General features: G+C 49.6%; 1 protein-coding gene across 16 annotated transcripts in view; it reads left to right on the top strand.

Annotated features, from left to right (window-relative positions):
• The window catches only part of BRF1 (BRF1 general transcription factor IIIB subunit), a 71,693-nt gene that overhangs the window by 15,126 nt on the left and 41,165 nt on the right, over positions 1-15,402 (top strand). For all 16 annotated transcript variants that reach the window (XM_089908289.1, XM_089908288.1, XM_089908286.1 and 13 more), the window contains one exon: positions 11,830-12,003. In XM_089908289.1, the coding sequence (XP_089764415.1) occupies positions 11,830-12,003 (174 nt within the window). The remainder of the gene's footprint in view (positions 1-11,829; positions 12,004-15,402) is intronic.

Here is a 15,402-nt window from a genome sequence, read left to right as displayed (position 1 = left end):
CCAATCCAACAGCATGGGATATCTTTCCATTTCTTTGAATCCTCTTTAATTTCCTTTATTAATGCTTTATAGTTCTCAGCATATAAGTCTTTTACCTCCTTGATCAGGTTTATTCCTAGGTGTATATATATATATATATATATATATTTTGGTGTTATTTTAAAAGGTATTGTTTTTTTTACATTCCCTTTCTGATATTTCATTGTTGGTGTAAAGAAATGCAGCCAATTTTTGATTGTTGGTCTTGTATCGTGCTACTTTGCTGAATTCATTTATTAGGTCTAGTAGTTTTTGTGTGGAGTCCTTAGGGTTTTCTATATATAGTATCCTGTCATCTGCATGTAGTGACAATTTTACTTCTTCCCTTCCAATTTGGATACGTTTTATTTCTTTTTCTTGTCTGATTGCTGTGGCTAGGACTTCCAATACTATGTTGAATAGAAGTGGTGAGAGTGGGCATCCTTGTCTTGTTTGAGATTTTAGCAGGAGGGCTTTTAGCTTTTCACTGTTGAGTATTATATTGGCTGTGGGTTTGTCATAAAAGGCTTTTATTATGTTGAGATATGTTCCCTCTATTCCCACTTGGGTAAGAGTTTTGATCATGAATGGATGTTGAATCATGTCAAATGCTTTTTCTGCATCATTTGAGATGACCATGTGGTTTTGGACTTTTCTTTTGTTAATGTGGTGTATTATATCGATTGGCTTGCGAATGTTGAACCATCCTTGTGAACTTGGGATAAATCCCACTTGATCGTGGTGTATGATCTTTTTTATTTTTATTTTTTTTGTGGTACGTGGGCCTCTCACTGTTGTGGCCTCTCCCGTTGCGGAGCACAGGCTCCGGATGCGCAGGCTTAGCGGCCATGGCTCACAGGCCTAGCCGCTCTGCGGCATGTGGTATCTTCCCGGACCAGGGCATGAACCCGTGTCCCCTGCATCGGCAGGCGGACTCTCAATCACTGCGCCACCAGGGAAGCCCTGTATGATCTTTTTTATGTGTTATTGGATTCGGTTTGCTAATATTTTGTTGAGAATTTTTGCATATGTGTTCATCAGAGATATTGGCCTGTCATTTTCTTTTTTGGTGGTGTCTTTGTCTGGTTTTGGTATCAAGGTGATGTTGGCTTCAAAGAATGTCTTTGGGAGTGTTCCCTCCTCTTTATTCTTTTGGAAGAGTTTGAGAAGGATTGGTATAAATTCATCTTTGTATGTTTGGTAGAATTTGCTTATGAAGCCATCTGGTCCTGGAGTTTTGTTTGTAGGGAGGTTTTTGTTTTGTTTTGTTTTTTTAACAGATTCTATTTCACTTCTAGTGATTGGTCTGTTCAAATCATCTATTTCTTCTTGATTCAGTTTTGGTGGGCAGTATGTTTCTAGAAAGTTGTTCATTTCTTCTAGGTTGTCAAATTTGTTGCTGTATAGTTGTTCATAGTATTCTCTTATTTTTTGTTTTGTATTTCTGCGGTGTCAGGTGAGATTTCTCCTTTTTCATTTCTTATTATGTTTATCTGGGTTCTCTTTTCTTCTTGGTGAGCCTGGCCAGAGGTTTGCCAATTGTGTTTACCCTTTCAAAGAACCAGCTCTTGGTTTTACTGATTTTTTTCCCTATTTTTAAAGATCTCTATCTCATTTATTTCCTCCATGATCTTTATTATTTCCTTCCTTCTGCTGACTTTAGGTTTTGTTTGTTCTTCTTTTTCTGATTCTTTTAGGTGGTAGGTTAGGTTGTTTACTTGAGATTTTTCTTGTTTTTTGATGAAGACCTGTATTGCTATGAACTTCCCTCTAAGAATTGCTCATGCTGTATCCCATAGATTTTGTATGGTTGTGCTTTCATTGTTGTCTGTCTTAAGGTATTTGTAGCATGTTATTTAGTCTTCATGTAGTCTTTTTTTTTTTTTCTCATTTCTTTCCTGTGGTTGATGTCTAGTTTCATTGGCATTTTGGTCAGAGAAGATGCTTGAAATAATTCCCGTAGTTCTAAATTTGTTGAGGTTAGTTTTGTGCCCTAGTATGTGGTCAGTCCTAGAGAGTGTTCCATGTACGTTTGAAAAGAATGTGTATTCTGGTTGTTTTTTATTGGATGTAATGTCCTGAAAGTATCAATTAAGTCTAACTGTTGTATTATTTAGGACCTCTGTTGCCTTATTGATTCTCTGTCTGGAAGATCTGTCCATTGAATGAGTAGGATGTTAAAGTCTTCTACTATTATTGTATTCCTATCCTTGTCTGCCTTTATCTCTGTTAGTATTTGTTTTATGTATTTGGTGCTCCTATATTAGGTGCATATATGTTGATGAGTGTAAAATCCTTTTCTTTTATTGATCCTTTTATCATTATATAGTGTCCTTTATCTTTCCTCATGGCCTTTGTTTTAAAGTCTATTTTGTCTGATACGAATAGTGTGACTCCCACTTTTTTGTCATTTCAGTTTGCACGAAATGTCTTTTTCCATTCCCTCACTTTCAATTTGTGTGTGTCCTTTGCCCTAAAGTGGGTCTCTTGTAGGCAGCGTGTTATAGGCTCTTTTTTTAAAAAAAAAATTATTTATTTATTTTTGGCTGTGTTGGGTCTTTGTTGCTGCGCGTGGGCTTTCTCTAGTTGTGGTGAGCGGGGGCTACTCTTTGTTGCGGCGTGTGAGTTTCTCATTTCGGTGGCTTCTCTTGCTGTGGAGCACAGGCTCTAGGCGCGTGGGCTTCAGTAGTTGTGGCACATGGGCTCAATAGTTGTGGCTCACGGGCTTAGTTGCTCCGCGGCATGTGCGATCTTCCCGGACCAGGTCTCGAACCCGTGTCCCCTGCATTGGCAGGCGGATTCCTAACCACTGATCTACCACCAGGGAAGCCTGGCTCTTGTTTTTTTAAACTCCAGTCTGCCACTCTGTGTCTTTTGATTGGAGCATTCAGTCTATTGACATTTAAGGTAATTACTGATACCTATATATTTATTGCCATTTCAGACCTTGTTTTGCAGTTGATTCTTTGTTTCTTCTTTGTTCCTTTCTTTTTGTTTTTCTTTTTGTGGTTTGATGATTTCCTTTCATGCTTGTGTTCTTTTCGGTTTTGGTGAATCTGTTGTATATTTTTGATTTGCGGTTGCCCTGTTTTTCAAGTGTGTCAACGCCTTCTTATATCTGCTTGCTTTAGACTGATAGTCATATAGTCTTAAACACATTCCAAAAAAAAAGAAAAAGAAAAAGAATCTGCATTTTCTTACTGTCCTTCCCCGCATTTTATGATTTTGTTGTCCCTTTTTACATCTTCATGTTTATCCTTTTGTTGTTCCTTGTGTTTATCATTGCTTTCACAAATAGGTTTTTTTTTCTTTTTGATCTGTTAACTGGATGATTTAAGTAATTTACTGTCCAATTGTGATTTCCTCCTTCCTATATCTTCTTGCTTCTTTTCTATTTAGAGATGACCTTTCAATATTTCTTTCAGGATAGGTTTAGTAATTGCTGTATTCTTTTCATTTTTGCTTGTCTGAGAAATTCTTTATTTTTCCTATTCTAAATGATAATCTTGCTGGGTAGAGTATTCTACAGTAGGTTGCAGAGTGTTTTTCTTTCAAGACTTTGAATGTATTTTACTACTCCCTTCTGGCCTGCAGTGTTTCTGCAGAGAAATCAGCTGATAGCCTTATGGGAGTTCCCTTGTAATTAACTCTGTTTTTCTCTTGCTGCCTTTAGAATCCTCTCTTTATCTCTACATTTGTCATTTTCATTATAGTATTTCTTGGTGTATGTCTGTCTGGGTTCATCTTGTTTGGGACCCTCTATACTTCCTGTATCTGGATGTCTGTTTCCTGCTTTAGGTTTGGGAATTTCTCAGCCATAATTTCTTCAAACACATTCTTGGTCCCCTTTTCTCTTTCTTCTCCTTCTGGAATCCCTATTATGTGTACATTGGCTTGCTTTATATTATCCCATATGTCTCTTATATTGCTTTCATTCTTTTCATTTGGCTTTCTGTCTGCTGATTTGATTGGGTAATTTCCACTATTCTGTCCTCCAGGTCACTTATTCTTTCTTCTGCATTATTCATTCTGCTTTTCTGCCTTTAGCTCAGCTTTTGTCTCAGCAAATGAATTTTCTAATTTTTCTTTGCTCCTCTTTATAGTTCTAGTTCCTTTTTACAGTAATCTGCATTTCTGTCAATAGCCTTTCTTAATTCTTTCAGTATTTTCATTACTGACTTTTTGAACCTGGTGTCTGTTAGACTGAAGAGGTTTCACTGCTCTTTCAGGGGAGTTTTCTTGGTATTTTAAGTGAGAGTGCTTCCTCTGCGTCTTCATTTTGTTTATGTTTCTCTTTTTTTTTTTTTTTTTTTTTTTTTTTTGCGGTACGCGGGCCTCTCACTGTTGTGGCCTCTCCCGTTGCGGAGATGCGCAGGCTCGGCAGCCATGGCTCACGGGCCCAGCTGCTCCGCGGCATGTGGGATCTTCCTGGACCGGGGCACGAACCCGTGTCCCCTGCATCAGCAGGTGGACTCTCAACCACTGCGCCACCAGGGAAGCCCTGTTTGTGTTTCTCTTACTCTGTGAGTTCAGGAGAAACAAATCTCTACTGTCGTCCCGGAGGGCTGTGTATATGCCGACGCGTCTCTGTGTAGCTTGTGTGGGTTTCATATGTTTTTGGCGTGAGGGCTGTTCTTGCTTTGGACGCTTGCTGTCTCCTTCTTCAGCATGTGCCGGCCTTTATCCCCTTGAGAGGGGCGTGCGGGTGCATGGCCCACGCGCATGCTCCCGGGGGGGCAGGGCAGCGGTTGGCTTCTGGTCATGGGTCCCTGGTGGAGGCAGCTGGCTGCACGTACTCTGGGGAGACGGGGCAGTGGTTGGCGCCGGGAAGGTGGGGGCAGTGACCTGCACCTGCTCACAGGACCCTCGGCAGCGCTGGCCCGCACTGCCTCTGAAGTCTGAGATGGCAGCAGCGACTAGCGCCCGCCCCTAGAGCTCTTGCAGGCGGTGCCCTGCCGCGTGAGAGCATGGAGAAAGAAGCTCCTATGGTGGGCCTGTTCCTCTCCTTGTGTGCCCCCCAACAGTGATGCCCTGCCTCTCTGGCAGGCCCAGTCTTCTTCCTGGACTCCCTCATTTGTGGCACACCACACCCCAGCCCCCTCAGGCTGTCTTCGTGCAGCCAAGCCCGGTCCTCTCCCCAGGGTCTGACCTCCAAAGCCCAAGCCTCAGCCCCCAGCCCCCACCGGTCCCAGTGGACGGGCGTCTCAGACTGTGGAGTGCCTGTCGGCACCGATCCTCTGTGCAGGTCTCTCTCTGCTCTGCGCTCCCCTCTGTCCTGACAGATCTCCCCACCAGTGAGGGGACTTCCCATGTGTGGAAAGCTTTCCTCTTTCACAGCTCCCTCCCAGGGCAGAGGTCCTGTCCTGATTCCCTTCTCTCTTTCTTTTTTCCCTTTTTTTTTGTCCTACCCAGTTACGTGGAGATTTTCTTGCCCTTTTGGAGGTCTGAGGTCTTTTGCCAGCATTCAGTAGATGTTCTGTGAGAGTTCCACAGGTAGATGTATTTTTTATTTTTAAAAATTTTTTGCCGCACCTCGCAGCATGTGGGATCTCAGTTCCCTGACCAGGGATCGAACCCGCGCCCCCTGCCGTGGAAGCGCAGAGTCTTAACCACTGGACCGCCAGGGAAGCCCCTGTAGATGTATTTTTGATGTATCTGTGGGAGGTGAGCTCCGCGTCCTACTTCTCCACCATCTTGATCCGCTCCCTCGAGGTTTGCATTTTTCACTGTGGGTATCCAGTTACAACACCATTTGTCAAAGAGACCATTCTTTCCTAGTCAATTGCATTGGTCCATTTGCCATAAATAAAGTGACCATAGACGGAGGAGTCAATTCCAGACTCTGGTAAGACACCACAGACACACTCTGTAACTGCTGTCGGTTGGTCTGTCTGTCCTGAGCTAGTGCTACATTGTCCTGATCACTGGGCATTCCAGTGATAACGTGGTGGTGTGAGTTCTCCAGCTTCGTTGTTGTTCTTCGAGATTGTCTTGGCTGTTCTAGCTCCTTTGCGTTTCAAAATAAATGTTAGAATCAGCTTGTTGGTTTCCACAGGGAAACCTGCCGGTTTTTTGATTGGGATTTGCATTGAATCTATAGATCAATTTGTGGAGAATTGTTTCGTTTACTTATGAAATCTAATAGTTTATAAATTCTCTCCTTCATTAACACTCATGTGGTCTGGGACTAGACATTATTGTTTCTTCCTTTCCCGTCTTTATGGTCATCATTTATTTTCAGGGCTTTGTTACATTTTTATTGCTGTGTGTTGCTACACTCTCCAGGGAGGTGCTGAATAGAATGGTGGGATTGGGTGTTCTTGTCTGATTCCTGACAGTGATGGGAAGTGGTCAGTATTTCTCTGTTATTGAGAATGATGTTAGCATTTTGTCACATGCTTCTTTGTATTATTGAAATGATTATATATATTTTCTGTTAATTTTGTTATTGTAATTAATTACACTGATTGATTTTGTGAATGTGAAGCTCACCCCACATTTCTGGAATAAATCTCATTGGGTCTCGATGCATTGTTCTTTTTTTTGTTCTCTGTAAGAGCTATGTGTGATTTGCCTGTTTCTTCTTTAAATGTGTGGAAGAATTTACTAGCGAAGCCATCTGGGCTTTGAGTTTTCCTTGTAAGGAGATTTTAATTACAGATACATTTCTTTAACAGGACAATTTTAAATAGGATTTTACTGGGACCACTTAGGTTTTCTATTTCTTCTTGTCAGTTTTGGTAAGATGTGCTTTTCAATTTAATATCTGTTTCAGTAATTCAAATTCAGATTTGTTGTCATAGTCTTTCATAATATACTCTTATGCTTTTAATGTGTTTCCTAGATTTTTAGTGATGTTCTCCTTTTATTCCTGACATTAGTAATTTATGCTTTATCCCTTTTTCTCTTGATTGATCTTGCTAGGAATTTATCAATTTAGCAATTGTGTTAATCTTTTCAAAGAGTGAATTTGGCTTTGTTGATCTTCTGCTGTCTGTTTGCTATTTGATTGCGTTCTGCTCTTTATTATTCTCTTTCTTCCACATCTTCTGTGTAGTTCATTATTCTTTTTTGGCTTCTTAAGTTGGAAACTTCATCAGTTTTTCAGGCTTTCTTTTTCTAATATTTGCATTTAAGCTGTCCATTTCTCTAAGCTTTGGTCTAGCTGTAACCTCCAAGTTTTGAGATAGCTATTTCTTTTTTTGTTTTTTGTTGTTGTTGTTGTCGTCGAAGTATAGTTGATTTACCATGTTGTGTTACAGATAGCTATTTCTCCTTTTAGTTCTGTGGGTTTTTTAAAAGTTTTTATTTAAAATAGTGTCAGACCTGCAGACTTACAGCAGAGTTGCAGATATAGCACCCTGAGCATTCCGGTCCCCAGCTTTCCCGGTAACACACACATGGTCCATAACCTTGGCACAGTGATCCATGCTGAGAAGGTGTGGCACGTGGCACAGGGCTGCTGACGACGCTGCACACCTGGCTCCCTGTCCCAGTCTGCCCACTCATGCCCTCTCTGCTTCAGGGTCCAGTCAGGGCCCCCGGGCTGCATGTAGCCTCGCCTTCCATAGTCTCCTCCCATCTGTGACAGTTTCTCCCAACCTGGACACACGGGAAGAATCCTGGGTGGGTGTTTTATAGAAGATTCCTCAGTTTGAGTTTGCTGTGGATTCTGGAGGGAGATCCCACAGAGACATGGCGCCTTTCTCTTTGCCCCATAGCAGGGCTACCTCAGGTCATGTGACTTGGCACTGGTGATGTTGGCCTAGAACACTGCCAGAGTCCTCCACAAAATGTCTCACGTGTTTCTTTTCCATCCTCTGTCCCTTAGAAGCAACTCACTGAGTCCAGCCGCACTCAGAAACGGGAGGGAAACTGAGTCCACCTCCCCGGGGAGGGGGGATGTTAATGTGCACATGTTACTGGAAGATCGCAGGGAGGAACTTAGTGGCTGTGCAATAACCTGCTTCTCCCTGAAGCCTTGCCTGCTGCTCCCAGTGGCCCTCAGCAGATCTTTCCTGCAGCAGCGCCTTTTGTGCTAAGGCCCTCATCCCCGCACCGTTTTAGTCTTCGGAATTCTGTCAGGTAGCATTGTCCCTTTCCTGTTAGTTCTGTCAAGTTTTACTTTGTATGTTTTGAAGGTAAGCTATTAAGTACATACTGTTGCCTACCTTCAAATACAACAGCCAGTTATGTTACCAGCAACATGAGTTTACTCGGGAGAGGCAGGGGAATTACAGTTCGGGACCCGCAAGCTATGGCAAACCACAGGCATCCTGCAACAATGGAGAGGAGCCTTATTTTGGGGGTGGGGGGCGCGGGGGAAGGAGGAAGTTGGGCGGGACTGCTTTGAAGGTTTTCCAGTCTCCATTGGAGGAAAGTGAGAGTTGAGGGTGGTGGCGGTTTCTCATTGGCTGGGCTGTTGCTGGGCCGGGAGAAAATCTTCCTTCCTCTTCCCGGGGCAGCGCACCAGCTTCTTCCTGCCCAGAAGCGCAAAGCAAGCTGGGAAGGAGGGCCTGGTGTGGGAGCGCCCCCTTCAGGGCTTCCTGCCTCCGTTTTAAGCGAGGTTGCCCTTATCAATTTCCACACTGTAGGATTGTTATTTCTTCCTGTGGTGTTCATATGTTCTTATCACATGCCCTCTTTATTTCTAATAATCCTTCTTGCCTAAAAGTCTGCTCCCTGTCTGGAGGGGGAGGCCTGCCCATATCAGCTGTGAGCCTCCCTCTGTGGTTTGTCACCTGGCAGCTGCCCTTCTCCTTTGGGGCTGCATTCTGGGAGGGTCCCTTCCTCCAACTCCTAGCTCTCTTTTTATTTTTATTTATTTATTTATAAATTTATTTTATTTACTTATTTTTGGCTGCGTTGGGTCTTCGTTGCTGCACTTGGACTTTCTCCATTTGCAGCGAGCAGGGGCTATTTTTCGTTGCGGTGCGTGGGCTTCTCACTGCGGTAGCTTCTCTTGTTACGGAGCACGGGCTCTCGGCGCACGGGCTTCAGTAGTCGTGGTGCACAGGCTCAGTAGTTGTGGCTTGCGGGCCCTAGTGCACAGGCGCAGTAGTTGTGGCACATGGGCTTAGTTGCTCCACTGCATGTGGGATCTTCCTGGACCAGGGCTCGAACCCGTGTCCCCTGCATTGGCAGGCGGATTCTTAACTGCTGTGCCACCAAGGAAGCCCTGGACTGTGTCTTTTTAATTACAGCCTATTCATACATTTCTATGAATCGGCATCTTTCTAATATTTTGAGGTTATGATGGGGCTTGCCAAGCTCTCTTCTGTTAGCAGTCTGCTTGTGGAGCTTGGTGTTTCTCCCTCTTCATGTTGGCGTTTTCTACAGATTCTCAGTTGTTAGTTCATGTTTATACGAATGTGGGTCTTAAATTGAACTCTTTACATCTGTCGCCCACCTGGGGCACCCATTGGCTTCTGAGTGCCCCTGGATGTGACCATGGGAGTGGCTTCTAGTGTGTCGCTGCGTGGGGACGGGTGTGGCATGCTAGTGCACCGTGAGTCAGGCCAGCTGCACAGGCCTGGCTGGCGCTCTGAAGGTCCTTCCGGCCCGAGGGAGGCTTCGGGGGGAAGCCCTGTGATGTCGTGGCTTAGCTTCCTGAGCTGGGCCAGGTTAGACCCTCCTTCCACATGTTCCCGGGGCACTTGCCTGCCCGCATGCTGCTCTGTGTTCATTCTCGTGCTCTCTGCCGTCACCACCGTCCTGGAAGGATGCTGTTTGGCCACCGTCTCGAAGGGAGAAGCAGGCCTTATTTTTACAAAATGTCAAAAATTTGAACACCCTATGTACTCGTGCGTTGCCTTTTTGCATTCATTTACTATTCCAAGGAGAGGAAGCTGTGGTTGGCTAATCAGGAGTCTGTTTTACATGAGTTTGCATTTGTTAATAACATCTTCGTGCATTTAAAAGCTGCACACATGCCTGCGTCATATGACTTGTTCAGTCTGCCAATTGCGCTGCTGAACTTGCGTGAATTAAAAACTCATTTGGGGGGGTGGGGAGTAACTGCCAGTGGGTACAGGGTTTCCTTTTGGGTGATGAAAATGTACCAAGGTGTGGTGAGGGTTGCACGACTCCGTGAACACACTAAACCACTCAGCCTATGAACATTTCAAGTGGGCACACGTCAGTGCGTGAGTTACATTGCAATAAAGATGTTACAACTTACTATAATAACTTCAAGCCCCCCAAGCTGCTGGGGGCCCTGGCCCATGGTGTGGGGGGTGGGGTGGGTCCTGGCGTCTGTGAGCTCCTCTGGGGAGCACCTCTCTCTCACCTTCCGTTGCGGGAGCTCCTAAACGCGCACTGAGGAGCTGGCTGGGAGCGAGCCCCCGGCATTAGCAGGTCTCCCATCCGCCGCCCCGTTTACCTCCGAGCTGGCTGGGCTGCGGGGTGGACCGCGTTTGTCTGTCTGGTGTGTCTGGCGTGAGAGCATGCAGTGCTGATGGGGAGCTAGTGCCCAGCCTCCCTGTCTTTCTGTCCAGATGGTCAGTATGTCGGCTGTTCCCCGGACTCGGCTCTGGCGCGGCGAGCGTGATCCCTTGTCACTGCAACCTGACCAGAGGCCTCAGAGCTGTGTGGGCTCCAGGCGAGCTTTGCCGGGGGTCGAGGGAGCAGGGCCACAAAGGGCAGGGACGCTTCTGGGACATGCTGACTGCCAGATGCCACGGTCGTCAGGCCCGTCCCTGGGCTGCCAGCCTGCATGCCTGTGGCCGGCTCCCCGGGGCGCTGGCTCCCTGGGTGCCCACCTTTGGCCGGCGGTCAGTGTTGGCGTGTGTGGGGTGTGTGGGCCATACCGTTAGCGGCCGAGGCTGGAGGAGGAGACCACACAGCCCTCGCTTCCCTGAGCCCATGGTCCTTGTCAAAGAGCGCAGCGGAATCGGCTCTTAGCTCTTTGTGGGCTGAGGTCCCTGGCCCAGCGTAGGGCGGCCTTCGCCAGAGGAGAGAGGGTCTCGGGTGCCGAGGACACTGGGTGGAACTGGGACCTGTCTGCTCGCTGTACCAACACAGCACATGGAGGTGGGTGTGGGCTGGGCCTGGAGCAGAGACGTAGGAAGCTGTGGGCGCGCCGGCTCACAAGGGCAACGCGCTGCCGCGTGCGGGATGGCCCACGATGACCCGCCGGTGTGTGGGCAGCATGTCTGCTTCCTCTCTTGCTGCCGTCTTTTGGCCCATAGCTTCTGAGATGGCCTTGCTTCATTAAGAGGTGTGGACGCAGACTGTGGCCCGGGTCAGCTGACATCCTGGTCGTGCGAGGGCCCGCGCCCCTCCCTCCCCGAATCTGCCTGTGCTGTCCGTGGCCTCACCGAGGCTGGCGTGGGGGCCTTAGGGAAGGCTGGGTGGGCGTGACCCACCCCCTGGCTCTGGGAGCAGGAGGCAGAGCCTGGGGAGCTCACCCACGGGGAGGGGGCGTTTGAGGTTGAGTGTGTGGAACTTGCTGGCCATATTGTTTAATGGTGTTCAGCACCAGGCTGGCCGGCCTGCACAGAGCCCTTTCCAGACACTCTGAGCTCAGGGCCCTTGAGAAGGGCCCTTGCCCCCTGGGCCTGATGCCACTCCAGCCTGGAGGAGAGCGTCTCACAGCACGTGAAATAATAGGAAATTTGCATCCAGTGTCCATACATAAAATTTTACTGGAACCCATGCAAAAAGTGAACTTAAAAGTGTAAAAGGAAAAGGGTAGATCTTCACTTTCCATCTTCAATTGCTGAGGCGGTCGTGTGACCCTTTTATTTTTAACAAAGTTGTCAGTTAACGGACGGTTGGGAACCCGCGGTAACGTTTCATGTTGTGTCCTAGGGAGGCGTCAGATCCATCACCTGGGGAACCAGCTGCAGCTGAACCAACACTGCCTGGACACAGCCTTCAACTTCTTCAAGATGGCCGTGAGCAAGCACCTGACCCGTGGCCGGAAGATGGCCCACGTGATCGCGGCCTGCCTCTACCTGGTGTGCCGGACGGAAGGCACCCCGCGTATCCTTTGGTTTGGGGACCTCTTGGAGGACCCCATCTTGGCTCTTGGTCAGCCTCCCTCTGCTGTCGGGCTCTGTGTCCCAGTAGCTTAGTGTTTGTGTTTGATTGGAGCACCTTGTTGGATTAACCGTCTGGACGGATAGGAGACTTTCACAGATTGAGGAGCTGGGCAGCTTGGTGCCCGTCCCCCCTCGGCCCCTGGGGAGGACTCTTCAGCATCTTCCCGTGGTTGGCCAGTTGTAGCCAGGCCGGTGTCCCGAGGGGCTGCTGACCTCGTCCCCTCCTCGCCAGCCCCGCCTTCTCCGAGAGCACGGTGCTCTGCTCTCCCCTTGTGCCTGGACGGTGGGGCGCCCTCGGCTGCCCTGCAGGCGTTTGCGTGTGTCGGGAATTCTGTCCATCGCGCCTTCCTGAAGAGGGCCTTCTGGGGCCTTCTGGCCCCTCCACTTGGCCTCTGCTCTCGCTGCCTCCTCGTGTCTCTTTTCCCCTCGCCTCTCCTTGCAGGACCCACGCTCCTGGCCCTGTGTCCTCGTCCTTATGTGACAGCACGTGCCCCGTGGCTTCTGAGAACGGGCGCCTCTGAGCATCTGACCCCCTGTGGTCTTCCTTCTGCCCAAGCTTTGGGGATAGTCTGGCAGGATTCTGGGCTGCAAATTGGTCTCCCCAGCATTTGGACAGTGGTGCCCATAGTCTCCCTGTGTCCCGCGCGCCTTTGGGACAGGTGGATGCCCTGGTTCGGGGTCCTCTGTGTGGGACGCTGCGTTGCTCTCCAGGCTGTAGCACCTCCTGTTTGTCTTCAGGCTCAGAGGTCCATGTGCGGTGCCCCCAGCGGCCCTTCCCCCGCGGCCTCCCGTCTCCGGCTTCTGGAGTCACTGTGGCTTCTCCCTTTGTGTCTTCTTTGTTCACTCTGCTGCCCTGCTGACCTGTCTTCTGGTCTCCTTTCCTGTTTCCCACTTACTTACCTTCTGCTTTGAGAGAGTTTATCTTCCAGCCAGGCCTGCGTTTCTGCTTTCATGGTTTCAGCTGGAGCAGCTCCGTGTTATCCGCACCCTTCCTTGTGAGGCGGTCCTGCGAGGCTCTCGTGGGAGCCACGGCGTCTGGTCTCTCGTGGGAGCGGTGGCCTCTTTGAGCTATCTCCTCCCCTGCTGTTCCTTCCGTGTGCCGCGCAGGCTTTCCCCGATGGCGGGTGGCCTGGCCGTCGCCCCCGTTTGCATGGAGTGCTGGAAGGGTCCTCGAGACAGTGTGCGTGGGTGGGCGACCCTCAATATCAGAATCTTTCACTAAAATGTCTTTCAGTTTTTGAAAGGTACCGTTTCAGCATAAAAGGAGCGTTTGTTGCTTGAAGGGATGAAGCTGCGCGCCCTGGCGGCCCCACGAGGTGGCGCAGTGGAGCTCCGTCCGTGGTCACCGCCTTGCCCCGCAGCGAGGCCTGCCCCGCCCTGGCTCGGGCGGGGTGGGGAGCCGGGGCGGGCTGCAGGGAGGTGCGGGGCGCTCGGGTCAGGGCCCCGCTCTGCCTCCGAGCGTGGCCCGAGCCGGAGCCGGAGCCGCGGGGGCCGCAGGGGCGGTCGGGGAGCGGACACAGGTGTACGGGCGGGCGGGGCTTTGGAGGCGGCTGCTCCATTCCCCGCCTCGCGCTCCTCCCGCCCCCCTGGGGCGAAGGGGCGGGCATCTCATCCAGGGGGTCCAGACCTGGACCCGCCCCCGGGTGGAGGAGAGTGAGCGGGCCCAGCAGCCCCGCCCCTCCGGCCCACAGCAGCCCCGGCTCGCCCACACCCGAGGGGTGGGTGCCTCCCACACGGTGGAGCGGCGTGCCGCCTGCAGAGGAACGTGACCCTGGATGCGGCGCGGCGCCCCGTGGAGGAGCCGCACTGGAGGCCGCACGTTGTGTGATTCCCTGAATACCAAACGTCCAGATGAGGCAGATCCAGACAGAGCAGATCCGTGGGTGCCGGGGACTGGGGGTGGTGACGGGGGTGGGGTGGGGGTAGGGGCGGTTCTTTTTGAGGGATAAAAATGTCCTTAAGTTAGATTATGGTGATGTTTGCATAGCTCTGTAAATAGACTACGAGCCATTGAAATGTACATCTTGAACAGGTGCATTTGTGGCCCTGACTTTGACCTCGTGAAGCTGTTGAAGATGAGACAGCAGTGTGCGGGGAGTCCAGCGCTCTGGCCGCTGGGCCTGCCGGTGGTCCCCTCAGGATGGCCGTTTGGGGGCGGCGGGGGGGGGCACAAGTGTGACACGGTCTTCTCTGTCCTCTTCTGGTTGACGACACTCCCCTGCCCCCATCCCCCAGCAGGGTCCGCAGACTTGTCCGACGCCCACCAGTGCCACCTCCTTTCCTTCCACGTAAATTCCAAGCCCCTAGAGCGTATCTGAAGGCTTCATTCACTCTCCTCTCCTTGCCCCAGCTGCCCTCCTGTTTCTGCTGCCTGGGGCTGCACCGGCCCTGCAGACAGCACCTCCCCCCCCGCCCCCCCCCCCCCCCACCGACCCACAGAAGGTAAAGCCGTCGCTGGGGCAGGCTGAGGAGAGACCTGCTCTCTAGACCGTCCGTCCCTGGGTGGGCATTTGGCAGAAACTTTCAGGCTGTGAGCAGACACCCCTGTTGCTGCCAGGCCGGTGACCCAGCCAGCGCATCTTCCCGAGCTGTGTGTCCAGATTGTTACTGCAGCTTTTTAAAAATTTATTTATTTATGTATTTTAAAATATTTATTTATTACTTATCTGTTTTGGCTGTACCAGGTCTTAGCTGCAGCACGTGGGATCTTCAGTGTGGCATGTGGGATCTTTAGTAGCATCGTGCGAACTCTTAATGGTGGCATGCATGCGGGATCTAGTTCCCAGAGCAGGGATCGAACCCAAGCCCCTTGCATTGGGAGCGCAGTCTTAACTACTGGACCACCAGGGAATCCCCCCCTTTTATTTTTTCAACATAGGCCATCTTCAAAACCCCTATTGAATTTGTTACAATATTGCTTCTGTTTTATGTTTTGATTTTTTTGGCCTTGAGGCATGTGGGATCTTAGCTCCCTGACCAGGGATTGAACCTGCACTCCCTGCATTTGAAGGCAAAGTCTTAACCACTGGGCCGCCAGGGAAGTTATTTATTTATTTATTTAGTTGCACTGGGTCTTAGTTGTGGCAGGCGGGCTCCTTAGTTGTGGCTCGTGGGCTCCTTAGTTGTGGCTTGCCAGCTCCTTAGTTGCAGCACGTGGGCTCCTTAGTTGTGGCATGTGAACGTTTAAGTTGTGGCATGCATGTGGAATCTAGTTCCAGGACCAGGGATCGAACCCGGACCCCCTGTATTGGGAGTGTGGAGTCTTATCCACTGTGCCACTAGGGAAATCCCACCACAACTTTTCGTGAAACACATCCATGGGAGGTGTGTTTTTGCCCAC

Source organism: Delphinapterus leucas, chromosome 2 (genome assembly GCF_059928025.1).
Source record: "Delphinapterus leucas isolate spDelLeu-1000000601 "Yukka" chromosome 2, BTC_Dleu_Yukka2, whole genome shotgun sequence".
Lineage (NCBI taxonomy): Eukaryota > Metazoa > Chordata > Mammalia > Artiodactyla > Monodontidae > Delphinapterus > Delphinapterus leucas.
Note: the sequence above shows the minus strand (reverse complement) of the source record. Positions and strands in the feature narration are given on the sequence as shown.